This window comes from Zychaea mexicana, assembly GCF_025766255.1.
Source record: "Zychaea mexicana strain RSA 1403 chromosome Unknown BDB00scaffold_61, whole genome shotgun sequence".
Taxonomy (NCBI): Eukaryota; Fungi; Mucoromycota; class Mucoromycetes; order Mucorales; family Lichtheimiaceae; genus Zychaea; species Zychaea mexicana.
Window position 1 is genome coordinate 240,506 of NW_026516724.1, and position 27,361 is coordinate 267,866.

Below are 27,361 nucleotides of genomic sequence, written 5' to 3' on the forward strand. Positions count from 1 at the left end.
GACAATGGCTCTGGCACTCAACCGCCCACCTCCTCACAACATCAACCGCTCCCAGTGCCTCGTCTCACCTATGCGCGAGTCGCTCAAAAGCATCGTCAATCCTTGATGCGACAAGAACACGACACGATCGTTACCCCTGATGGAACTGACGCCCAAAAGACAACGCGTGTAATCTACTCCAACGTATATCGAGTAGGCGGCTCCCCTGCTTCAGCAAAGAGTGTCTTCTTCGATCTGAGTAGCCGCACTGAACCACTAGGCAAACTGATGACACTTCTCGCCCGTACGTTCCCATCCAACTGCGGTGGTCAACCTGTTCGAGAGGGTCCTCGTGTTTTGGCAGAGCTATACTTTGAGAACGAGGAGGACATCCATAATACGATTTCCACTGGAATTACCTTCAAGAATGGGGTCATTATCAAACCTTGTTTGGCCCTATCCTCCGAGGCCAAAGTCACCAAGGTGCGTCTGTCCAAGTTGCCCTTCATGAACCCTAGCAAACTACTTGAAGGCATCACTAATAGCATGAGCATTTACGGTCGAGTGTTAGACTGTGGTATTTACCGCGATGCCTCCTCAGGCCTTTTCATGGGCAATGGATTTGCAGTTCTTGATCGGCAAACAATCGAAGGCGCACAACCATTTAGCGCAATGTCACACGTAATTTCTTGGCTTACCACCGACGACTATTTCTACGCAACTTGGGCTGCCATGCCGTTACACTGTGCCCGGTGTCACAAACCCGACCACCACGTTCGTATTTGCCCTTCCAACCCGCGCAACTATCGCACCTGCTGGACATGTGGTAAAGTCGGACACATCTCTGTGAATTGCCCAAACGCCAGCGACCATGTCCAAGGAAACAAAAGTAATGCAGGCACCAAGCGACGCCGTATTCGTAACTCTGGCAATGCGGGTCTGTCCTCTCCAGCCTCAGCAGGGGTAACTGAGCATAGTTCCAATGTCTCACAACATGTGGAAGAGACACCAGCTCGTGAAACCTCACCAACAAACGAGCAACAACCAAACGAGCAACAACATCGAACCGACCATGACGACTACGGATCGACCGCCTCCGATGACAACGATTCGACCGCCTCTGACGACAACGAATCGACAGCCCCCGTCGCCAGCACCGACACAGACGATGAGGACATGGCAATTGTGGATGAATTAGAGGCGAATGACGTGTCCACCGAACGACCTGCTGCCACTGCCGAGACGGTTGCCGCGGCGCTTCACTCAGTCTTCACCGAAAAGCAAACTACGCCTAACAGTTTCCAGCACATGCTCCAGCTCGCACAAGAAACACAAATCACTCCAGTGTGGCACACCAGCTATCCCCTCACGGATAACGACAGAGAACATCTCGCGGGCTTACCCGAAGAGGAACAAAAATTGGCAGCTATGATATTGCGTCTACGCTTCCCGAAATCGAGACAGTGCCTGCGAACAAACAAGCCCTTGAGACTTATACAAGAAGTGGCAGATTAGTCAAGCCGACCGAAAAAGCTATACGCAGTAAGACCGGGTCATCATCCAACAAAAAGAAGATGACCCGCAAAAATACGTATCAAAATTAATTATCATCATGACATCCCATCAGATCCTCAAATTGTGCTCTTTAAATTGTAATAGCCTACGCAAAACTCATAACCCTGACGCACGGTCCTCACTTATTCGGTACCTGCGTCAACAACAACCACAACTACTATCACTACAAGAAACCAATGCTTCTTCAGAAGACATTGTAAATTCATTCGACTTTCAATTCAGACCAGCAGTTAGCCTTTGGACTAGTCGCTGCGGCCTCCTTTCATTATCACCTGACATCACCATCACCAAGATCCATATCGACCTGGCGGATAATACGGAGCGGATCATTTTTGCTCATGTCCAATCCGTTTCCAGCACTTTTACACCATTCTATTTTCTCGTCATTTATGCACCAGCCACATCATCAATCCGTGAGCGACACACCTTCTACGACCAACTACTCGCATCACCTATTTTCAACAACCCTGACTCTAACTATCTTGACCGACTTATCATTGCCGGCGATTTCAACTACAACAGTCACCGAGCCGATCATCATAACCGAGTGCCTGCGGCTTGGCGCGCAGTTATTCAAAACAATTTTCTTGACTGCATAACGGATCCAGATGCGACATCACCACTACCCACCTACCGCCATGGGGATCTGTATCATTCCACACTCGACTACATATATGCTACGTATTCCCTACGCCCTCATATTACACGTGCTGACGTGCAAAAACTATGTAGAGCCTGGTCCGATCACAGCTTGTTGACTGCCTTTATTGATCTTGGTGAAAGCCCTCGCGGTAAAGGGTACTGGCGCGGTAACCCCAACTTCACCCGTATCAAAGAGTTTCGACAAGACCTAGCACGGCTGCTATCACGACTGCGCCCTAACCTACAGGCCAATGGTACAATCCAAGAACAATGGGACTGCCTGAAGGATGAATTGAAGCGTTTCATGCAACAGTTTGGACGCCAACGTGCTGACTGGCGGGACCAGCAACTCAAGGCCCTACAAACTAAGCGCAACCGCCTCCTCCGTGCAAATCCGCCCCCTGCAATACTGGAAATGCACTTGCCTCGAGTAGAGCGACAAATCGAAATCATCCAGCAAGAGATGGTTGACACAGCTGCACTTCGTGCTAACGTACGGTGGAGAGAACAAGGGGAAGTATCGGCTGGCTACTTAAAACGTACTGCCACCACTCGTCAGACACAGCGCCTGATCCTAGCACTGCAACAACCCCACACTAATAATTTGGCAACAACACCAACCTCTTTACAAGCAGCGGCCCGGGCGTTCTATCAGGATTTATATACTGCCGACCCAGTGGATCAAGACTCGATGGCCTACCTTTTGGATGAGCTTCCCACAGCCTGCACTATCACGGAATCTGCCTGTGAGTTGCTCACTGCTGCATTTTCCGCTGAGGATCTTATCAGTGGCGCCAGACGGGCACCAAGTAAAAGTAGCCCTGGCCTCGATGGCCTTCCATATGCAATCTGGTACTTGGTTTTTCAGCACCCGGACTACCAGGAGCTTGCTCGCTCCGTGTACAATGCTGCCCTACAGGATGCAGTGTTCCCCGCATCTTGGAATGACACTGCAGTAACCCTGCTTCCCAAAAAGGGCGATTTGACGACCTTACGCAATTGGAGGCCTATATCTTTGATCAATACGGACGCTAAAATATTCACTCGGCTATTGAACTCGCGCCTTATTCAAGCGGCTGATCCACTCATCAATGAATTTCAAACTGGATTCTTGCCAGGCCGGTTCATAGCCAACAATGGTATGTTGGTGAAACTGGCAATGGAACAAGCGCGCAACGATCCAGCTAGCAATCATATCGCTTTACAATTAGATGCCGAGAAGGCCTATGACCGCGTTAACCCAACGTATCTTCGCCAAGTCATGGTTCGTTTTGGTTTTCCCGAGAGGGTCATCAACTCCATCTGTACTCTGTTTTTCTCGACCCGCATACATCTCAACATCAATGGGCATGTGACGGATCCTTTCATCCAAGGACGTGGTCTCCGGCAGGGGGATCCTATGTCGCCTATCCTTTTTAATCTTGCTCTCGAACCACTCCTCCGCCGCATTATACATGATACGTCTTTTCATGGCTTTCAACCAGCATCTAGTCAAACAATCACCACTCTTTTGCCACCAGCACCACTCAAAGTCCTCGCGTACGCAGATGATGTGTTCGTATTCCTCGCTTCACCTCAAGATTTGGAACGTCTGCGCCTCCATTTACACCATTATCAGGCCGCATCAAACGCACGGATGAACGCTCACAAAACTCAAGCCATATCGCTCTGTGGTAGGCCGCTTCCAGATTGGGCTCCTATCCTCGATAGGGCGGGCTATCCTCCATGCCACACTCGTGCTGATGACAACCCGGTAATTTACCTCGGCTACCCACTAGCATCATCCCAACATCAACTACACACGTTTCTAGAGCAGATATTGGTCAAGATACGGTCGGCCTGCCAGCTACACTCGCAACGCCAACTATCTATTCGCGGCCGCGCTACAGTACTAAACTCATTGATATTATCGAAGCTATGGCACGTACTACGACTCGTCGGTGCTGCGCCTTCATCCTTCTTCAGGAAATTACGCTCAATATGTGGCCAATTCCTCATGACGCGCATGTTCCCTCGTATCAGCTTCGAGAACCTTTGCCAGCCGCGCAGCCATGGCGGGGTGGGCATTTTGAATCCTCTGCTCCAACAGTCAGCTTTACAACTGCGATGGTTGGAACCGCTCTTTGACCAAGACTCAACTACAGCAACATATCTCACCACCTGCCTCTGGCACCACCTTGTGGTCTCGTCTGGTGCCTCAATCGACCCCCGCTTTACTCTGGTTTTTCCCGGTTTACGTGGTCCAGATGCAAGGGATTCGGGCACTGTCGGCTATCTGCTGTATCGAGCTATTGACCAACTTCCAATCGACTGGTTATCATCTAACCTCTCAGCCGCATCAGTTCTCCAGATACCGCTTAACGCCATTTGGGCACCAACAGCGGCTAACACCCGCCTCCATCGCCCGGGTTTCAAAACAATGAAAGTATCTGACCTCTTTGTCTTTGATGCTTCACTTGGCTATCTCCGCCGTCGATCAGCCGCAGATGGTATTATCCGGAGGATCCTCACTAATCGCTTTTTCAACGATCTCGCTCAAGGAAGAATCTTTATGATCAATGGCTTTGCACGGCTCTGTCTCCCGCCAGCATTTTCAGGCAACAGCCACTCTGGATGTCTTGGCGCAATTGATGCAACACCGCTTTCTCTCCGATTGCACACCACATTGCCCATATGGCAGACAAAACGATATCGCCGTACATGCTCACCACCAACGCATAGTGTCACTGGCATTACCGCTCGACAATGGTCCAAATTTTGGTCATGGCCCATGGAACACACTGCCCGCAACGTCTGGTTCCGCACTATCCATGGGACATTACCAACATCTTCACGCCTTCATAGCTTCAATATCTCGCATGCTCCATCCCCGGACTGTCGCCTGTGCCGATCCAACATTGATACCACGCCCCATTTCCTATTCGAATGCCCCCACAAATATCAAGTGTGGCAACTAGTTTGGGGTCGCCTTCGGTACTCGGATCCTAACCCAGCCTCGATCCTTCCACTACTCTGTCAACTCACGTTACCAGACGAACCACCTACACGTCCTATCACCATATCAACTCCTATTGCCTGCATTTTACAAGCAATCTGGGCAGCCTATTGGCGTTTTATCTTTCATGATGAGCCATTTGTACTATCCATGGTCGCCTCTCGGGTCTCTTCTCTGTTAATCCGCTTTCGACCTCTATCTCTTTAAGAAACCTTTTAATCTTTTCTTCTATACTATACCCCCACCCTAAAAACAAAAAAAAAAAAAAAAAAAAAAAAAAAAAAAAAAACAAACACAAAAAACATATCATAGCTACAACACCCCCTATCTCTACCTTCACATTTTACCACACATTATATCGCTCTTAGCCATAGTCATACTCAAGTATCTCTTTAGTCAATCTGTTCTCTCTGTTTCGCACACAGCCCGCCACTGTCATTGACACGTGGGACTGCAAATAAAACTACTTATTTCGAGGCCGACCAACCTCCATAAAAAAAAAAAACGTTTGCATTGTTGTCGTTTGTTGCGCAGACACCAACGATACCTTGGTGATTGCACGTCATCGCCAAGATTCCGTATCATCTTGGCCGTGCCAAGTAGAGAATGTGGATACAAGCAGCTATCACGCTTAGAATAACCATCATCATACCACTATTACGGGGTCTAGCAGTGCACGGCAGTCGCCCCAAACTGGAACGCCGTTAACTAGCTGGTGCGAAGTAGGTGCCCAGTAATAAATATCGCAAACAAACAAAATGTCATCTTCGACTCAAATTAGACTGTGAGAAAAATAAAAAGCCTTGGTGACGACATGATTATTTCATGGAGCCTTTTAGAATCAAGGAAGGAAATATTATATGAATGAAAGCTACAGTATCAGGACATACTGTGTATAAACAACAAAAGATGTTATTGAGAAGCTATACCTTAATGAACATTAGGTCCGAGCACACATTCTGGAAAGAAAGAACAAGTGTTAACCCAGCCCGTTCTCTTATCACGAGAAGTTTAGACCGTAAGATTCTGGCACTTTGCTACATAGTGCTGTAACAGCAGATGATGAAATGCTTGTGATGTGTACAGTAGATTTATCAACTTTTTTTTTTGGGAACCATGCGGCCGAATTAATGCAGCAACAAACATCGCAAAATGCCTGTTCCTCCGCGGGCGCTGATGATCTGTGCAACCATTCGTACATAATGTGTGCGTACATACTATGAGAGAGAGAGAGAGAGAGAGAGCGGGTGAAACACGCAGAAAGAGAGGAGAGACCAACCAAGCTTTCTTGCCTAGTACATCACATACAACAATGACGTTCAAAGATCTCCATTATTCATTGGGTAAATTTAAAACCGATGTGCGTTCTCAATTAGCACGTAAAAACCCTTTGCAGAAGCCAGATACAAAGGCTCTTTCCATGTGGATTTTCGAGGAACGGAACGATCTGAAAGCCATGCGCGTGTCGGCTTATCATCGCGCGGAAACATCCAAATCGTTTGCGGATTGGATTGATGAACATGACGATGATGACTTGCAGGTAAACCGTAATAGGACATTATTTCGAGTCCAAAACGTCCAAGTCGCTAGAGGAGGTGTGGCCATCGCAGAGAAAAGAACAGCCTTTTCTTTGTTTACGGGAAGAAAGGCTATTGACGAGTCATGGTAAATTTACGTTAGGATATTGGTGGTAAACTGACCCAGCTGATTGAAATGCATGCTGAAACGGAACGTGAATATATTGGTGAGTTCATTTTATTTTTTCTTTTATGTTTCTGTGTGTATGTGCATGCATCAAAGCGTTATATATGCCAGGAGTGAGATATCGAAAGCATGCCTGATAATAACTCGGAAGACAAACAACAGCGAAATATCAGAAATATCGACGTATCGTGAAAACCATCCGTGAACGGGATGAGACGGTCGTTTCGAGTGTCCGAGAAAAGAAACGAGCGGTTGAAGCGAGGCTACAGCATCTCTACAAATCCAACCGCAAATCACGCAAGATCCCCCAATTCGAACAAGAGTTGGAACAGTTGTCGACCGAGCTGGAACAGAAAGAAATTGAGTTGGCCGATTATAAACGGTTAGCCCTGCGTGAAGCGTTCTATGTACGGTTTAATGCATTGCATGAATATGCCGAAAAGTCATGTCTGATGGCAGGGTTTGGCAAGTATTTGGTGGATTTGATCGATATTGAGCCCAGCAGCAGCAAGCAGTCGCCATCGTCGTGTCACAGTAGGCCATATGCAAAATACCAAGAGTCGAATATGATTTGGATGGATTGCAAGCTTGCAGTAGAGGGATGGCGTCCAGATGATAAAGACGAGCGACCTACGGCATTGGAAGACATTATGCTTGACGGAGGAGAAGGAGGACAACGTGATGGATTTGTAGATGATGATGATGCAGAACTACTCACGGATGACGATGTGGCTACTCCACCGCCTGCTCATCATCAGCAACAGCATCATGAGCACGTAGAAAAAGAGCTTGATGAGAAATGGACTTACGCAGCTTCACTGGAACAACAAGATCGGCGGCTCCAGCAGCCACATGTGGATCACAGCGAAGAACAAGAACCGCCACCAGCATATACACCACCTATTGGAAACGTGAATTATACAGCATCAGAAAAAACCATTGGTGGTGGCAGCCCGCAACCTCGGCATCAAACAGCGGCTGCAACGGCTCGATTTAGCAGCACGGATCCAACAACTAGAATCACGCCACTGGCTACAGCGCCTGCCACCTTGGCAACAACAGCAGTTACGGTAGAGCGTGGCATGTCATCCGAAGCAGCAGTGGCGGCAACAGCAGTAGGAGAAGGGAAAGCACAGAGCAGTAATGACGACGGCAGTGATGACAGCAGCAATAGTAATAGTAGTGGCACACACAGCCACCTAGAAGCAACAACAATGACATCGACCTTGGAAAAACATTATCAGGCCACTGATTATCGGGACTTGTACAATCAGATCACGCAACGTGAAATGTATGCCGTGCAACCGAGGCCGTACGCCGAATTTCAACAACGGCTGCAGATAAACCATCGTCATCATCAGCATCATGGTGAAGGCGGCGGTGGTGGTGGTAGCAGTAGCAGCAGTGATAGGGGTCGCATCTTGTCTTCTCATCCACAATTGCCGCATCGCCAAGAAAAGTCTGATTGTGTCACCGGGAAAGAAGAAGAAAAGGAACCAAAACAGAACTAACGGGGATATCCCCAACAACCCGGCTTTTTTCTTCTGTATGAGGCAGTTGTATATCTAGTATTTCTAATGGCCCACACACACTCTCTCTCTCTTACTTGTGAACGCTACTATACCAAATTATATCATTCTATTACCTGTGTCCGGCTGTTTGTTTGTGTGTTTGTGTGTTGATATGGTGAGAACGAAAGGTGAACTGTTACACCAAGTTGCAATGGTCAAATGCTGCTGTCGTCCTATATAGTCAGCACTGTACGTATTATATACAAGCCAAAGTTGTATCCAATTCCATCCATGAACAAATTCATCCTAGTTATAATACACAATAGGATGTTGCTTACTGCATCCCCTCGTTCCTCTACATCGTGTCACTTTCTTTCATCGAAACTTCCATGTACAGAATGTGAAGAACTATAATGTTGATGCTGGTGATGGATTGCCCTGAAAGAAAGAACAAGGGGTGAGAGGGAGGGTGTGTACAATATACTGTTGCGTATATGTAAACTTCCATGGTGGAATGGGAATCCATGGACCACGGAGCTTCAGGGTCATTGCTGCCGATCGATTTTTCTATAGATTGTCAGTATATGGTTAAAGCCCAGAAGGGAGAGAACAACGACAACCACAAGATGATCATGACTACAAGTAACATTTGTTGCTGCTCTCAGTCAAACTAAAATAAGCTGTATGCTGCTACCCACCACTGCTATTGCTTCTCGCGCTGATGATGGCTGCGCTTACTATCACCAAGAAGCACTCATCAAGTAGCTGTCGTCACCCGCGGAACTCCCCGGGTTGTCGCAAGAAGAAAGCGATGACTCTTTTTTTTCAACCCGGGCCTCATGTAACGAAAACGGGTAACCAACGGAAACAGGTATCCGAGGAGCCAAAAAAAAAAAAAAAAGCTAAACTGTTTTATGTGCAAAAGTTGGACTTGGCTTAAAACGTGTCTTTAAAGACAGAAGAGGGCTTATCTGATATGAGTTTTTATTGTGTGTGTGTGTGTAATCGTAAGACTATGTTACTTTTTTTTTTTTTGTAAAGTTCGATTGTGTAAGGTTTCTTGTTGTTTTAGAATGCAAAATGAGAAATGCTATGCTATATGATAGTGGTGCTTTTTTTTTCTTTTAAGAGAGAGAGAGGGTATAGATATGAAGGGCATGATAATATATACAAAAAAAAAAAGCAAGAATACTAGAATGGAGGATCTTCTTCTTATATTGTGTTGAGAGGGAAAGGGGTTGGTATCAAATTTTGCGTAGAAGTAGTAGTGGTAACGGTAATGGTAGTATGTAGTATGTGAGGATGAGCAAGTGCTTTAGCTCCACGATTCATGGAGATTGACAACGACATGGAGCCATTCATTATGCTTGACGGCGAAATGTTCAATGATCCACTTGTATACGAGGCTTCCGTGGATGCGGACTAGTAGACGCTTTTGGCATATGGGACAGGGTCGATAAGAGTATTTCTTGGGTTGCTGGGCGACTGCTTGTTGTTGTTGTCGTCGTCGTCGTTTTTGTTGGGCAGAAGAGGATGAGGACGACGAAGAGGATGATGTAGGCGATGGGGCGGAAGTGAGCTCAGGGCTCTTGGCCAAGAGGAGCTCTGGATGTTGCGGATGTTGATACATTGTGGAGAGAGCCATAAAGAAGTTCTGTTGTTGTTGTTGTTATTGTTTGTTGTATTGGCAATTCGATATGGGGAAATGTTGGCGTGTGTGCGTGCAAGTGAAAAGAGAGAAAGGTTGCTTGGCTACCGGGGCGGGGGTTGGGGTGTGGAGGGAAAGGTAAGAACATGGCCCCCTTTTATACCCATTCCGCGCCTCGAGGGAAGCTTGCATTCAGGTCCAACTAAAACTGGCGTGGGACAGGGAAAAGAAAAAGCATAGGGTGGGGTGAGGTGAAGGGGGGGGGGTGTGTGTGTGAGTGTATAGTACAGTATGTGTTGCAGGAAGAAGAAGAAGAAGAAGAGGAAGGTTGGGGGGGGTGGGGATAAGGGTGGGGTAACAGGGGTGACGATGTCTTGCAAGCAGACAGGCACGGGGCGTCTCTCTCTCTCTCTCTGTCTCTCTGTCTCTTTTGCTCTCAGTAGCTTAATGCTCCATCATCATCTCTGGTGCTGTTTAGCAGTGTACTCCTTTATTTTGATTTAGCAGCGCATACATTAAACAGGCAGGCAGTGATTTTCCCCGCCAATATTGCAGAATGGACGGGGGAATGTTATGTTTACACGTAAACAACACGCAGACAGAGCAAGAGAGACGCGGCTATTATGTATATATGACGTTTAAATGAGCCGGCTTCCGTCTCTCTCTCTTCCGCCAAGGCAATCACAGTCTGTATGTACCAGTACCAGTATGCATACAGTACTGTACAAGCGTATCATAGTAATAATACATAGCAAGTTTCTTACTTGCTCCCTTCTAGCTTTCTTTAGACAGAGTTGTCGGGTGACATCTTCTACCCGATCTCCACAGAGTGGTATTCTACATGGTGCCTGAGAAAGAAAAAAAAAAAAGGAATCGTCCGCTCTCTCCTACATACACTGATGTGGTGCACATAAGCCCGTCATGTTCTATCATACCCCGTTCATCGGAAGCAGTGCCATATTGAGTATGTTTGCCGACCCTTGTGTGAAAAGAGATCATGCCCCCCTCTCCCTTTTGCCTCTCTTTTGTGAGAATTATACATAGTGTGCATCGTGATCAGTCCGAACACTCCAAAATGAAATAGATAGCTTGTTGATATGATACACATGCTTGTTGTAAAAGACAAGTAGCAGTTTCGGGCCATACAAGCAACTTTTTATTGCCTGATGTCACCTCAATAATATATGAGAAAAAAACAAAAACGCACGCACTGACCGTTGTCACGCTATTAAAAAGGCCCCCCAAACAAAGTTCCGTCATGTACACATACAATACATAACGGGTCCGGTGAGATCATCAGCCGTGTACCACTACTACAGTAATGTGTACTATCATACTTACTACCCGTGCTGATATCATATCATCAATTAGTTGGTGTCATCGTCTTTCCATTGTCAGGTACATTTCCAGTATCAGTAAGATATACTGTAGTACTACGCCTGTTCCCACAGATAATCAGGGTAAACAAAGCGTTGAATATAACCCTAAAGAGAAATGCAAAAGGCTGTAAGGGCTATTAGATGCAGTACATGCATTACTACTATGTACAAGTTATGTATATTGTGCAACAACCTAGCAATAATGTACACACATCATTCTTCTTCTTCTTCTTCTTCTTCACGACGATGCCCCAGGGCAACTTGTTTGCTCATGACAACGATGGTGACAATGATGATGGGCATACCATTCTTGCCTAGCCGGTTTTCGGCACCAGCTGTAGAACAATTACGTAGACGAGTGCCAAAAAAGTCAAGGCCCGATGATCTTCTGGATTCGTGTCACTCAGGCACAAGAAATGGCTCTAAGATACTATAACAATAATATATATATATATATATATTAAAGAGACCAAATTCTCTCAAATAGATGGGAGGGTTGCACTGCAATAGAATCATCTTGGGTCATGGGTGGTACAGTACCATAAGCTGTAGGTATCACCTTTTTTTTTGCGTACACTTCTTTAGAGGGGCTGTCGATGATGAACGGAGACGGTGGCTGGGCTCTATTTTTACCTCTAGTTGTTGACGATATGATTACCTCTTCTCTCCCTCTCCCCTAAATGATGTATGTTCTTTACTGTTCTGTGTATCGGCAAATACGACTCATCGATATATGCAACCCCCCCCCACCCCATTCTTCTTTTTGTTGTTGCTGCAAGCGCCCAGGTAATAAGGAACATGAACCGAGGACGACTATGCACGAAAGGTAACACAGGACTGCGATCTAATGAACAATGAAGGGAAAAAAAAATCAGCAGTTCGGTGTGTTTTCTCTCTGGGCGTAGCAAAAAGGCATTTTTTAATCAACTTTTTGTTGCAGCAGGCCTTACTACATGGCGTCTGTGGGAATAGGAGTATCAACACTCGCTTATGATAGTAGCTCTTGGCTTGACTACTTGGCTGCTGCTGCAGAATGTTGTGTAATCCAAATGATTGACCCAAGCTATGCATGTTTTGGCGCCCTCATGTTGCACTTTTAAAATGTCAGAACTAAAAGAGAAAAACAGGGGGCTGGTGTGTGTGCACTAAACCTAATAGCAGACTTGTTCCTGCTGTTGTCTTTTTTTGTTTATGATAAAAGGCGGGAGACGCTGTTGTTGTTGTTGTTGTTGTTGTTGCTTCAATTCAATAAACAACAAACACAACAAATCTTCTTGTTGTTGCCGCTGTGCTATTACACGCAAGCAGGTTTTCCTTATTGTTTATAGTATATGTACGATGTGATGCGCTGTATCTGCACAAACGTTTCAAAGCTGTGTTGCTGTAGTAAGCTCCAAATGCGGTGAAACACATATTATGCATTGATTTGCATTTGCGGAAAAGCTGTTTCGTGACATGGATCGGTCCGTGTCTGTAATCGTATATCGCTGCTACTTGGGAAAGAGGAACGTACAACGTAGAAAGATGACTTGGACTTTGCTTTGGTCAGGTGCTATGAAACTCTCTTTTCTTGGTGCAACAGGTTGATCTTGATACTTTGCTTTAGCTTATATGCTACTTACTTATGGTGGCTTCTCTTCTCCAAATCCCAAAGCGATAACCATATTTCCCAGGAACAAAAAAACGGCTTGCGCCTTGCAATTCTTATCATTACGTATGTCTTGCGTCGTTTGTTGCATACAAACACTCTACACTTGATTCGTTTCAATATGTATCATCATTACCCCTTTTAATATATATTTTATCAATTTATCTGATAAGAGTTCTTTTACTGTAGTACTACTTTTAATGGGATGGTTTTGATATGGTATATAGTCATCACCATCTCGCGCTATAATTCTTGATGACCTACACTGCACCAAAGCGTTCGAGCACATTACAAGCTCATTGAGATAGCCCACATCTCTTCTCTTAGAAATGTTAAAGCCCAGTGCTTCTTGCTTATATCTTATTATTGCTTATCGCTCTTTTTTGTGTGTGCGGTTGGCTATCCAGATTACTGCGGCTGCGAGCTTTCTTTTTGGTATGAAAAGCAACCAACATATTTCAATAAAATAGATTTGATTGCTTATATTGCCCAGTCACTACAGTCACTACACCGAGTAATATATTTGGTTCTGAAAGCAAAACAAGCTCGCCGTGGCATTACAATGACTTTGATTGATATGTACGTTACTACACGTTTCACCCTGGGGATGCACTCTCTTGTTCAGTACCTGTGACCCTCTTGCCCCGATGACTACTCTGTGCACATTCACACACAGTGTCACAAGTCACACACTCTTTCATTCTAGGTATGTGTAATAAATCATCGTACTTGAACAATCACCCGAGGAACCACAAAATGGGATTACCCCACATTTTGAGACGAGTATTTTAAAGGTTTTTGCAGGGTATTATAATGTGAGCAGCTTGCAAAAATCAAAAATCGAACAAAATTACATATGTAGCAACAATTTATAACCTATGTATTTCAATGATTACTCTAACCATCACACGCAGCACTACATATATGGTTTGTTGAAAGGATCGCATCTTGATGTTTATGTCTACTCACAAAAGCTGTACACCTCTTTGGTATTTGGTCTGTATCTTCAAGAATAGAACGACACTGGTAAAGCTACGAAGCGTCACCTTTCTTTATCTCTAGGGCTCACGATGCACAGAATTTTATGACGTGATGGTCATCCCTGATATCATTGACAAACAAACTGTTTTCCGTTATGGGAAACACTCACTACTAAAACAGAGGGACCCGCCCGTTACTGCCAGAGCGCCCACTGTATACTTTGTTTTTTTTACATGATAGTTATATGCTATCATAGTGCTCGAGACAGTATAATTCAACATACAAGTCAGCAATAAAGCAGCTCAATCAATCTAGAATGTGGCAAAGAACCAATTTTTGGTAAAGAATCTTCAAAATTAAAAAAGTATGGCTTTGGATGATATGCGATGAAATATACTGTGTATGTCATAACTTGATATTCCCATAAACGTTTACCGCTAATATCATGTGTTAGTGTTTGCACCATCACATCCAATTTCCATATTTAACTAAAATACTGTTTCTAATGATGATCATCAATCACGTTTCTATATACACAGAGTATAAAGGAGTCAAATCGTAAGCATGGTAGATGCTACAAATGCTAACACCAACAGCGCAGCATTAGCTATAAGCAGTTTGCCCGCACATCTATCTTTGCATCAAAGTCAGCTGTGGGAAATTTGACTGATATGTTTTCTTGATCAAACGGCTAACGTAATTTACACTATACCGTTTTTCCCCATAGGTAGCTCTTCAAGGAAGTACAACCTTACAAAATAAAAAGCCGATTATGGTGCATCCCATTATAAATCGTCAAAAAGCGAGCTCTAATAAAAGATCAATAAGTTTATGATTTGCTTATTTGTTACTTAAACATTATTCTTTAAAATCTTTAGAATAGCTATTGAACTCGGGCTTATTTTTTTTTTGTAAAGAAAAAAAGTTTTCAGCCATCAAGTTGGCCGCTTTTGCCGGTTTTTGGCTGAAATACTGAACTTTATGCCGGATTCGAAGCCTGGATCGTTCTCAGCCAATAGAATTCCGTGCCGTATTTAGTTTCTTTGCTAGTAAAAAGTCGATACTACACAGGTAACTCTGCCAGAAAATTTGGCTGTACATTTTGTGACCTAAGTGACTAATAGAGCAGATACATTGAGGCATACAGCCGCAACATGTCTGGAGAACAAAACAAATAAAGAGGTCCGCAAGTTCTCTTCTAAAAAAAATGAAGTCGCATCGGCGCATAGGCGCACAGGCGTAGCAATATAAAGGTTGACTTTCAAAATATCGGGATGCACCATGTCTATCCGTCACCAGTACATAATTCATGTAGCAACAACGTAGTTTTTTTTTCTGCAAGAAGATTCTATGTACTGCAGTAGCTCTCCACATCCTTTCCTTACTCATACGGGATCTATAAAAATGCTTGTTAATCAAAATAACTTTTCCTTTCTTTGCATTTTTTGTTCAGTAGATTGTAAGTGTTGTACTACTATGTACATAATAGGCATCATTGGCAGTCTAGAGTATATATATCCGTTGTAGACATCTCTCGTGGCTCCAAGATCCGATGCGTCCAAATTATAAATTTTTTGTAATAATCATCCACACCCCGGTTTTCACGATATATAAAAGGTCAAAGAATTAAACTTTAACAAAGCACCAAGTGCCAAATCGAAAAGCAAAATCCACCAAACATTATTGGAAATTCTTTATTATACCACAGTGTACTGAGCATCAAGAGCAGTATCAGAAGCAGTATTGCTTTCCGCCAGAGCGATCACCTTGAGAAATTCTGTATTCACGGACTTGGTGTCATTTACGTGAGGATAAGATTCATCAGGTATGGGCTTGCCAAGGAACGGACATATCTTCTCCCATGTGATACCATCCTGCAAGTCCAGCACAAGCAACCGATCTGCTGGGACGTTTTCCAAAACCCATGCGTTATGCGCCTCGTAGCGTGCCTTCATTACTTCGGGTTCATCCTCGAATTTTTGCCCATCTATAAATGCGCCTTGGAGAAAAATGGTTTTAAACATTCTTCGACTGCGAATAGCATAGTCTTTGGCGTTTTCTGGAAGTTCGTCGCGGAACTTGTAGATGGTATTGAGCACAGACTTGTACCAGCTATCCGGATCACGTTTGGTTAGGATTACTTTGGCATTTGGATAATAGTCAAATAATCTGTCGAGAAAAGAGATCGTAGGACTACAGTATTTTGAGTAAACGGCAAAATCGAATATCAAGATATCATCAGAACGTATGCTAATGTCTTGTTGCAAACAATAAATGTGCGTCGGCAATGAGAAAATGTGTACATACCAATCGGCTGCTGCACTAAATCCTTCGTAAAGCTCGTCCCAGTCAACAGGCTTCTCAGGATGCAAGTACGCTTCTTCAAAAACTTCCGGCTTACGATCACATTCATACATAGACCTCATGTGGTGGGTGTTGTAGCTAATTTCCATTGAAAAAAGTGTTTTAGATGACGCAATCATATTGTGCAATAAAAAAAGCGCACATTTCCTTCTCTTACCCCAACATATTGAGTGCTGTTCTCAAACTATCAGTGCCTGTTCGGCTCATGCCAGCTCCAATCACTTCAAGTGGTGCCATATTTCTTCAGTATGTACTGGAGGATATAGTAGAAAGATAAAAGATGGAACGATTGATTCGATCGATCCCTTTATACACGGCCAAAGGTGCAAATTTATATAAAAAAGGCAAGCGATAGTCTCTATCAAGTATACACAAAAGAAATGATTGGCTTAGACTGCAGATTTGTTTTTTTGAGGAAGTGTCAGGAGGAAAACTGACGATTCTTAGGGACGAGGATGTGGGAGCCGGGACCGTTGGTGTTAGAAATCGTGTCACGTCAGGAACAAATCGTGTCACAACAACAAGAAACATTACAGAACTGCGCCAAGTGCATAAGTCAGGAAGCTGTTCCTTGTGCATAAACGTCGTTTGAACGAATAAGAGGAAGCACAATGTTAAATATAAGAATGAGGAGGATGAACAAAGCTTGTTGATAATGAGTTTTACAAAATGAAATAAGCGAAGAGGTAGTTAGAATATAGGTTGTTATAGTGTGGTGCAGGCATCGATGATCGAAATGTGGAAGAAGAGTGGCAGTGGTACAAGGGTAAAGTGGAGCAAAGTGTAAGATGTGGAAGTGGAGGATAAGTGCAAAAAAGAGTAATGAGACAACAGTAGAGCAACGTATGATTTAAAAGTAAGGATTTTGGAGTAAATACCATAAGCAACCGGACTTACTGATATTAAAAACTTGCTTCATTTCCTCACTGCAATACGGTTGCAAATCAACAACTTCGTTCAATGGCACTTCGTCGATAGACCTCGTGATTCAACTGGCTCATCTACACGGACAACAGGATTACCAATTGGATCTTTCTCACTGTCGGTGTATATTGATGTTGTGCAGAGTTGGCCGTATTCAAGGTTATTAGCAATGTTGAAAGACAAGCGATGAAGACTGATAGTGACGATAGGTTCGTATGCTCGAGCTGGCAGAAGATCAAGTGCTATTTGTTTTCCGTTGTTTTGTTAAACTGCCAAACATAGGTTGCATTGTTCTGCAGTCGAAAAAGAAGCCAGCGACACCTTCCTTTATCTCTTTCGACGAGACAATGTTATCAACAAATCCCAGATCATATCCAAGGTATGAAATTCGTATGTGTTCTTATGTATTCGTCGATCGAAGAACCAGCTTTAACTCGTGCATCTCCGTCATCCTACGAGCCACCGTCGATTACATGCCTGAACATAATCTGGCGTCCAATCATTTCGAGAGCATCACGAGAAGGGTTATGTCTATTGGAGTGGAATATATGTTCACGAACGAACTTGTTGAATTGTTCCCCTTTCTCAAATTCGAAATGAATTGCTGTTGCGAACCGATCAAGGTCGTCGGCTATGTGATGGAGATAGTGGAGCTTTGGCGTTTCACTTATCACTGGCTTTTTCTTCGAATTTACTGGACGTGAGGGGAAGACACGCTCCACTTCGTTGATACGATCGGTAAGGCCCTGAACTTTCTGTTGGACAAGTTCGCAGTAAAACCCGAAAGTTTTTAGGGATTCGGCCCGTGTATAATAGGGAGACCAGCTCACCTAGTTAAAAAAAACCCATGTCAGCATATTCTCTTCTGCAATATCATCATAACACCATCAACTATAACAAGGGTAACTCACCGTGAACAACAAAGCAATTTAGCACAATTCGCAACTTCTCCTTCCTAGACTCTGGTAAGTTTCTCCATTCTTTATGGAGAAGCCCGTTTATGATAATCGGTAATTGCCGAGCCAGTATCTTATAATCGCGACCTCCGAATGATTGACTTGATACCCAGAAACAACTACCAAGGACACGGCCAAAAGCGGCTGAAATGTAGTTTGCGCAACCTGGTTTGCAGCTGCTCGGTCTCGCGCGCGCTCAAGAACTCCACCGTCGCAAAAACGAGATACCTAGTAACACCAAGCATCATCGTATGCAAGATTTCGACTGGACAATCTTTGGTCATATCAAATGCCTTCAGTCTCAACAAAGCTTCACCGCCAGTGAGCTTGTAGCTGTGTGCGTCTCCGCTACTCGACGTTGAGCCGTTTGCAAGCTCGACTCGATGAGGCAAATCGAGCCCATCAACAAATGCTTGAATGTCTTGAAGCTCACCAAGTTCTGCATCTTGGTGGTTAATGGTCGTTGAGTCTTGATCGGCAGTGGGTTTTCGATGGTAGCATTTTCGGCAATTGTACAAAGAGTTGGTTCCTTTATGACAGGCGATTTCAGAATGCGCTGGATTGTCTACTGTTATAAAGTTGAGCGGTGCGAAGACCAAAACATTTTCTTGACGCTCCTCTTTCCAGCTCAACCAAATCGTCCACCACGTCTGTGAGCATGACTCTTGCTGGCAAACGATTATGCAGGTGTACTAGGAACGTGTTTTCACGCCGATTTCGCTCCCCGAGGGATAAGGCAGCAGGAACCATTGACCAACTCTGTAATAAGATTAAGGGGGAACGACCCGGACATCGGCAAAGTCAGCAGCGTATTCAGCAGTGATAGCGTCAATAAACAGTTGCATACGTACTGGAGGGTGAGGCTGCCTCGGTTTCTGGTCCAGGCATAGGCTGTTCCGTGGAGCTCGACGACACGACGATATCCTCCATCGCTGTATCTTCAGAATCTTGCGCTGGGTATGCTGGCTCATTTCTTAAGATGGTGGCCATGCGGTCTCGATGAGCTTTACTGAGCTTGTGTCTAGCAAGGTTTCTCGTTTGCTACATTCGCACACCACACTCGCAAATGATGGGCTGGTCATCAGCACGTTGTAAACGATAATGCTGCACTGGTCTGCGAGTAGTTGCTTGCTGCTGATTGCGGTTAACTGAGACCTTGAAAGTAGGAATGGTGTGTCTTTGCATTTTGAGAAAAATGATCTCGGGTACGCGTCCCTCTTCCTGCCTTTTTTACTTTTTTTAAAGTCAGGGACTCATTAAGGTATTACATCTTAGACATCCATCCTCATCTTCAGAATTTAGCACACAGTAAAGGTTACAACAGGTGCTTTTTACAGTTTTTGAAGTTACCAGCTAGCGCTGGAAATGCGCTACAATGTGACAGCCTTCAAGGTGAGTTTGCTAATCTTTCTAAACCAGGAGTCAATGTTTCGTTACTATTTAACACTTTCATCTTCTTTATTATTAAAATCTTTAAAAGTTAGCTGAAAAATCCAAAAAAGGAAACTCTCATCCATGTAAATTCACAGACAGAAAAAGAGAAAGTAAATACTTACGCAAAAGCATTCCCCAAATTCATGGGGGACCTCGGCCGCACTTTTTACCCGTGGGCGCGGGGAAGTTGAAGATGAAGCAGGACTTACGCCCGGAGGTTGCCTGAGTAAAAAAAACAGCCGTTCGCGTGAAACGATGCAACATCCGAAGATGGGTCGAGACAGAGGCTACTAGGAACTGTAGAAGAAAAGCAAAGGGGAGGGGAGAAAAGGTGGATAAACTATATAAGAAACGCAATAGACGCTTTTAACGACTTCCTGGGTCAGAGCAAGGGGAGGAGGGGAGGGGGGTTATAAAATATATAAAGAACGCAAAGAAGAAGATGAGGCTTTTAAGGACTTCCTCAGGTCCAAGTCAAAGCAAAAAGCACACGCCACCGTCCAGATGGATGGATAGATCTTGACCACTGCCGATGGACTACTTGACAGGTCGGCTTCTAGGAGCGGGATGACAGTGGAGCATCAATCTTGACTAGCATGGAGGTGTCTGTGCACTATCGCCATTCTGAGAAACGAAAGAGATGAACAGTTAATGGGAAACTGTTAAACCACACACATACAAGATTCTATCGTGCTATACTTACCTATACTTCTACGATGAGACACAGGAGAGCCGAGCACACGGCCAGAGCAGAGCAGAGAATCACAGCCAAGACAAAAACACTTCTTCTAGCTGGAGAAAAAGATCATTAGAGGGTTTCACACACTGTGCTATCTTTATTTTTTGACACGGCATTACCAAGTTGAGTCCAGCTATACTTACATTTGTTTTATCGTTTTACAGCAAAGTTATAGACAGAGAGAGATGGGGTCTAAGCCAATCCAAGTTCAAACAGATCACCGCAGAGCCATCCTCTATTAGAAAAACGAAAACATCTATGAGCAGCTGCATACACTTTTTGACATGTCACGGCAGACATCTTCCTGGTTCTTCAAACACGCAAAGACAAACACAAGCACAGCGATACTTACTAATATGACATCCTTGGCTTGGAGGAAGAGAGCCTTGAGTTAGAGAGAGGAAAAGCAAGAAGGGGATGACCAATTCTGAAAAAAGAATAAGAGAAGAAAGGGGAGGAGAGAAAGAAAACTTTTTTGAGAGACTGCCATATTGCATACGTCATGGTCAGGAGCCCTTTCCCGTCACGCTGCTGTACACACTGCACACCTTTGACGCGTCATCCCCTACACCCATGCCATCCTACTCACCTATCATACCAATGTTCAAGTCCCCTTTTGCTTATACTTACTATCTGTAACTTGTCCGCAGGACACAATTAACCCAACCAGCATGAGGCGGAACCTGAAGTAGAATGAAAAGAAGAAAGATCATGAGCAGGCTGTTCTTAATATGCAACTATTCCTGACACGTCATGGCATCAACACCTCCAACAGACACTCGACTTCTCTCCAACTCATCCTCACATTTCATTCCCTACCGTACTTACAGTTGTTGCTTATGTTTAAGGGTGGGATGCAAACAACAAACCGAACCAACCATTTCAAAAAGTCAGAATCCTATAGTAGTAGCAGAGAAGAAAGGAGGATAACATTAGCGACTGTATGCTGTACACACACAACTTTAGACACGTCGAAATTCATATCTTCTTTCGTATATCACATCCACATGCAAAACCTCAAAGTACACTTCACACTTTCCATATTGTACTGTACTTACTCTTGCATTTGTGCTTTGAGTGGAGAAGGACCAGGTTAAGACGAGAAGAAGGTTTGTGTCAAAAAGAAAGAAAGTGAGATAAACGGATCTTAAAGAAATCACTGTATACTCACAACCGGTTGCATACACTCTTCTCACTCACCACCATAAACATACACTCTCCGATCCTCTAATCCGTTCCAATGACACTCACCTTGAATAGCTTTGGTTTAGAAAAGTTGACGAAGAGGAAGAAGAGTGGCATGATTGCTGCGGATGCGCGGTTACATAGTAGAATGAACACATATGCTACGCGGCATTTGAGCCAGTTCATTCTATCCAATCAGATTGCTATCTCATGGTTATGACGCGCCGAGGTGTGTGGCTCCTCCAGGTCAGAAACTTTGCTTTACAGTGAATGTATGTCATTGTGAGTAGACGGGTATCGCATTGAGGAAAGACTCAAAGGATAACCGTCATTAACACGATATGAAGCTCACTTCAAATCCTTCATCATCTGAGAAGTGTCATCGCTACAAACACGCTGAATACAAGTTTCAATACAGGTATCAACGTATTCACTACACTATGTATACAGTACAGGAGTATCCAAGATCTCATGAGACATGATGATCCCGCGCTTGCCAATGTTCCATTTGGTGGAAAAATCATGGTCTTTGATGGTGACTTTCGCTAGGTATCCAACATTGTATCCTCTCTTCTACTTTGCATTCTTTTACTATTAAGCGGTAGTACTTACATCAAAGTATCTGCATCAAACCTGTTGATAGGTCCTTCCTATGATATCATACCAAATGCATCGCGCTCGCAAATCGTACAGTAGTATCTAAATCGTTCATCAATTTGGCCCAGTGTCACCGTCCACCGCCTTGAAACCAACATGCGCGTCCAACAACCTGCCAACACCAATGACACAAACGAGCATGGCCAGTTTATGCAGTATTTACTTTGCATCGGTGATGGTGCTGAGCTCTAGGTGCCAACCACTGATGACAGAGTCCGGCTACCAGATCGGATGCTCATGCCACATTACAACACGTACGAGCTTATAGAAGCCATTTACGGCGACCTGAACGCATCACACGTGGATCGCGATTACCTCATCAGTCGCTCTATCTTGACTCCAAAGAATGTCTATGTTACAGCAATTGATAATTTGGTACTCGACCATTTCCCAGGCACTGTTCACGAATTCCAGAGCGCAGATACCGTGGATGATCCTGAAGAGCAAATAACGTACCCACCAGAGCTGCTCAATTCCATGAATCCATCCGACCTCCCACCACACTTGCTAAAACTCAAAGTCGGTTGCCCAGTCATGCTTTTGAGAAACTTGCACACCCAAAGTGGTCTCTGCAACGGGACACGGCTGATTGTACGCTCTTTTCAAAGATATGTACTTGAAGCTGAAATAGCCACTGGACCTCATGCTGGCAACATTGTCTTGATCCCTCGCATAACTCTCACACCTTCACAAACACGTTCCCCCATTCTATTTAAACGCACACAATTCCCTGTTCGCCTGGCATTTGCAATGACCATCAATAAGGCACAGGGTCAAACTTTTAACACTGTTGGCCTCTACTTACCTGAACCTCCTTTCACGCATGGTCTACTCTATGTAGCCATGTCACGCGTCCGCACCCCATCATCTATTAGAATCATGTTAGATCCCGAGAACTCAAGTATCGCGGGTCAGCAAGGCCAAAACACCCGAAATGCTGTTTTCCATGAAGTCCTTCTCTAATTCTCTTTATCTTCTATTCTCTTTATTATCACCTATTCTCTTTTTATCAATATCACTACATCATCTTTGTCAACACTTCTTTTCGCATTGCATTCTAAACTGGAGATAGTTAAGTATCCAATTTTGACGACTTTCTATGATAGACTACTTCGCACTGCACAATGATCTTGCTTTTGTTTTTGAAAACAGACAATAAGCATCTAATACCAAAACATTGATCCAACCTCGCTTGACAGGGGGGTTTGGGGGGCTTGCCCCCCACTTGGGGGTCAAGGGGGGAACCCCCTTGCGACGCGTTTCCGTTGAATGACACGGAGCGAAGCGGAGGGGCTCATTCATCCGAGCGAAGCGAGGAAGGACCGCTAGTATTGCATGTTATAGAGATAATTCTTTTCCGTCAGCAAAGTAGAGGAAGTAAGTACTTGATAAAATTCTCATCATCACACTCTGAATTTTCAAACTAATAGTATGCAATAGAGCACTGTCTTCATATGCCTGTGCTTTCGCAGATAATTGTATTCGTAAGTTTCCAGGAATATTGTTGTACGTTGATAACATATCATTATCGATTTTATAATAATAAACTGAATAGCATAAGAGGAAGCTTGACTCCTGAAATATACGTCATGAAGTCTAAAACAGTGTGTGGTGTTGTACTGTTGTATGTTATCTGCTCGTTATTATTACTCTGTTATTGATACAACAGCCAATATATTTCATAAGCCGCACGCATAATATTACTGTACATTGGCTAGCTCATCCATTTAGGCCAGGGAGTATACTTCAAAGGCAAGCAGTAGTAGTGGAAGTAGTAAGCGATGATAAGCATGGGCAGTGTTCGCCACAAACAACTCTGGATGCGGCAATAAAATGCATGGCAAGTAGGCCGACCTATCTCGTCCAATCGAAATCGACATTGCTGAAGCTGAAACATAACCGAAAGGTTGACTTGTTGCCCCTCACTTGTTCGCGTACGTCTTTTTGTAAGAAAGAACGCCTTTTCTGTTTCATTACGCAACATCTCTCTTTTTTTGTTTCCCCCTATAACTTTTTTTTTTCTTTTTTCAATCAGCAAATTACAAACATGGTATTGCATCGTCGCTTGTCATTGATGAACAAACCCGAATGGGGGTGGGGTGGGGGTTGTACTAAACACTATACTCAAACGATTCGTATCCCCCCATTAGGCTGCTTCTAGTTCTCAAGGTATCAACACGTTGCTCGAAGCTGAACGTGAAGCTGCAAAGATTGTCCAAAAGGCCAAGCAATGTAAGTTTTTAATCTGTCTGTTATTGATTCCGTTGCTTCATGCAGAGGAGGTAGGGGGGCAGGAATGGACATTATTCAATTTGAATGTAAAACTGACATGGTCCCTGCAACACCCAAAAACCCGGCTTTATTATTCTACTATCTGCAGACCGCATTCAACGTTTGAAGGATGCTCGCTCTGAAGCTACCAAGGAAATCGAAGACTTGAAGGCACAAAAGAACCTTGAATATCAAAACTTCGTTGCCCAGGTAACGTCTTGTATTTCCAAACGTCAGACTATTTGATAGACTAAAGAGGACCAGACACGATATTAAAAGAGTTGTGTGTATGTGTATATAGCACTCGGGCGCATCGGACGCTAGCTTGGGCGTCGTGGACCAGGAAACGGATGCAAAGATTGCCGAGATTCAGTCGGCTTTTGGTGAGAACAAGGAAGTGGCTGCTCAGAAAATGTTGGAAGCCATCATGCGTGTCGATCCTAAACCCCACATCAACGTGAGAGCTTAAAGAAAAAGATACCTTGTTCTTCCCTTTGCACGCCCATCATTTGTGTAAAAAAGAAAACTATTCTCCTATTCCTTTTTCTCTCTATAAACAGAGGCGTGCCTAGCTTGTAACATCGTCGTCGTCATATATAAAGAGTTTATTTCCATGGTAAAGAAAAAGGAGGGCAGTTCTGAGATAAGGGATGGTAGTTTGTTGTTTGGTGCAATAAGAAACATATAGTAATTTTTTTTTCTCGCAGGTTTTACATAATTGTACAGAAGAAAGAAGTGTTAGGTGATGTTTTGAATACACGGGAGTTAGTAAGAGAGAAAGTTTTTTTCGTAAAAGTGAGAGAAAGAGAAAGAGAGAGCATACATATGGTACAGTATAAAGGCGTTCATATAGTAATTTTTACGAAAGGAAGAAGAAAGAAGAAAAACATGGTATAAGGAAAGAATTGTATGTACGCTGGAAGATTATATGTATAAGGGTGAAGACGTTGGGATATATAGAAAGAACGATTGTGAGTGGCCGACTAAAATGATATGTAGTAGGGGTTTTGGTATATTGAGAGCCGAACGTGGTGTTTGTCTTGCTTTAATAAGCATCGAGCATATCGTCGGGTCCTTTCAAGACGCTGATCATGGTCGCAGCAAAAAGAATGCTCAGGAACTTGCACCATCGCACGCTCCTGACACAGGCCGAATAGCCCATGGATGACATCCAACGAGCGCCATAGTGGTACAAGGCTGTTGGGATGGTAACGCCATTTTGCTGGTCTAGTTCGTAGTAGTGCTTGTTGCGGAACTCGACCATGGTCGTACGGATTTCGTCGAGAGGACGACAGCAAAGATCAGGGTGACGCAGCAAAAAGTCAATATCATCGCCAAATCCGCCATCGTCGACAGACATGCTGTCCAAAAAGCTGAGAGCATCGTCCAACACGTTGCGATCCAATTCGTAATAGTCGTTGTTGTTGTTGTTAATGTTGCTCATTGTTGAGTAGACGGATTTCTCAAGGAAAAAGTTGTCGGTCAAGGGAGAAAGTGGGTGCCGTGCGCGAACGTCTTGTTGCTGTGGCGAGAATGGTGGGTACAGTGAACCATGGGTGTGGCAACGATCAAGTTGCTTAGAGTCAAGCAGATCATAAAGCGCGCGTGGATGCGACAAGGTGGATGCAGTTGACATGGATCCAATGTCCGACAAGACATCACTGTTGTTGTCCTCGCTGTTGGTGCTGATATCCGAGCAAGCATCTTCTCGTCCAACAAGATACATGGTGTTGTTGTTGTTGTTGCTCATGTCGTCATAATGCATCCTGGTAGCGGCGGCGGCGGTGGTCGTAGTAGTAGTAGCAGGCTGCTCTGGCAACGGGAACAAAGTGGGTGCCTTTTGACTCCATTGGAGCTCCGTAACGTCGTCTGTGCGCATCCTCTGTGCCTGGCGATGATGTTTGACGCGTCTGCGGCGACGATGGCGTCGTTGGTGTTCTTCGGGCGTGTTGCTCATTATGCTGCTGGCAACGCTGGTGCAATCGTCATCCACGTCATCATACTCGTGGTCATCGTCATCGTAACTACAGGAAGAAGCAGCAGCAGAAGACGTAGCGCGGGTGCTCGGTGAACTGGCACGGCTGAACAGCGATGACATGAGTGACAGTGAAGATAAACGTGACATGGAAAATGCGTGGGACTTTTTCGTGTTGCTGCATCCTTTGACACTGGTATTGCAGCTGTCGTTGTCGTCGTCCATGTCTGTAAGCCCACGATGCGGTTCAGTGGATGAGGACGGAGAAGGAGAAGAGGTTTTGGTAAGCTGATCCAGTTGCTTTCGATGGGCTTCCAGACGTCGCTCGAGTGCCTCGAGTCTGCCACACTGCACGACGTCGTCTTGGATGTTCGTTACTGCGTCGATGGTGGCAGAGGCATCCACGCGCAAGAACTCGAGCTGACTTTGTGTCTGAATGACACTCTGCATCACTTCCGAAAGCTGTTCTTCCAGTAGTCGTCGTCGAAGTCGCATTGTTGCTTTTTCAATCAGATCGTCTTTAAACTTCTGCTCGTCAAGTTTCTTTGTCGCTGGCATCATGCCGCTGCTGGGAAAGATTGATGGTTGTTGTTGTTGTTGTTGTATAAACAGGATATCGCTGTCGTCGTCGACGTTCATCGTTTTCTTTTTGCTGATATCGACAATGGGGTGGGACATGCACAGAAAGAAAATTAAAAAAGAAAAAGAGGTAAACAAAAAAAACTCTCCTTCCTCTCCCCCCGCCTCTTCTCTGTCTCTGCCTGACACAACCCCAAAGCCCGTATAGCTCATCC

General features: G+C 44.5%; 6 protein-coding genes across 6 annotated transcripts; 3 read left to right on the forward strand and 3 right to left on the reverse strand.

Moving 5' to 3' along the window:
• Positions 1–6,503: 6,503 nt before the first annotated feature.
• Positions 6,504–6,710, forward strand: BDB00DRAFT_744466 (uncharacterized protein; the record flags this gene model as incomplete). Its single annotated transcript, XM_053118514.1, has 1 exon — positions 6,504–6,710. A coding segment is annotated over one exon (207 nt), but the record flags the coding sequence as incomplete, so codon positions are not given.
• A 1,797-nt stretch (positions 6,711–8,507) lies between these two features.
• On the forward strand, positions 8,508–9,432 carry BDB00DRAFT_834402 (uncharacterized protein). Its single transcript, XM_053124327.1, has 3 exons — positions 8,508–8,639; positions 8,745–8,973; positions 9,105–9,432. The coding sequence occupies exons 2-3, from the start codon at positions 8,913–8,915 to the stop codon at positions 9,344–9,346; spliced, it is 303 nt and encodes a 100-aa protein (XP_052977490.1). The 5' UTR covers positions 8,508–8,639; positions 8,745–8,912; the 3' UTR covers positions 9,347–9,432.
• Positions 9,433–15,737: 6,305 nt separating this feature from the next.
• Positions 15,738–17,024, reverse strand: BDB00DRAFT_512988 (P-loop containing nucleoside triphosphate hydrolase protein). The gene is made up of 3 exons (XM_053117671.1): positions 16,584–17,024; positions 16,370–16,504; positions 15,738–16,255 (listed from the first exon to the last, which is right to left on the reverse strand). Exons 1-3 carry the CDS (start codon positions 16,661–16,663, stop codon positions 15,760–15,762), a joined length of 711 nt encoding a protein of 236 aa, XP_052977491.1. The 5' UTR covers positions 16,664–17,024; the 3' UTR covers positions 15,738–15,759.
• Positions 17,025–17,802: 778 nt separating this feature from the next.
• Positions 17,803–19,296, reverse strand: BDB00DRAFT_874621 (uncharacterized protein; the record flags this gene model as incomplete). The annotated part of the gene is made up of 5 exons (XM_053127241.1): positions 17,803–18,180; positions 18,394–18,534; positions 18,623–18,871; positions 18,940–19,065; positions 19,144–19,296. 5 exons carry the CDS (start codon positions 19,294–19,296, stop codon positions 17,803–17,805), a joined length of 1,047 nt encoding a protein of 348 aa, XP_052977492.1.
• Positions 19,297–24,198: 4,902 nt separating this feature from the next.
• Positions 24,199–25,210, forward strand: BDB00DRAFT_834444 (G subunit of V-type ATPase). Its single transcript, XM_053124328.1, has 4 exons — positions 24,199–24,371; positions 24,472–24,553; positions 24,702–24,802; positions 24,894–25,210. The coding sequence occupies exons 1-4, from the start codon at positions 24,369–24,371 to the stop codon at positions 25,059–25,061; spliced, it is 354 nt and encodes a 117-aa protein (XP_052977493.1). The 5' UTR covers positions 24,199–24,368; the 3' UTR covers positions 25,062–25,210.
• Positions 25,211–25,637: 427 nt separating this feature from the next.
• BDB00DRAFT_874624 (uncharacterized protein) lies at positions 25,638–27,206 on the reverse strand (the record flags this gene model as incomplete). The annotated part of the gene is made up of 1 exon (XM_053127242.1): positions 25,638–27,206. One exon carries the CDS (start codon positions 27,204–27,206, stop codon positions 25,638–25,640), a length of 1,569 nt encoding a protein of 522 aa, XP_052977494.1.
• Positions 27,207–27,361: the final 155 nt, after the last annotated feature.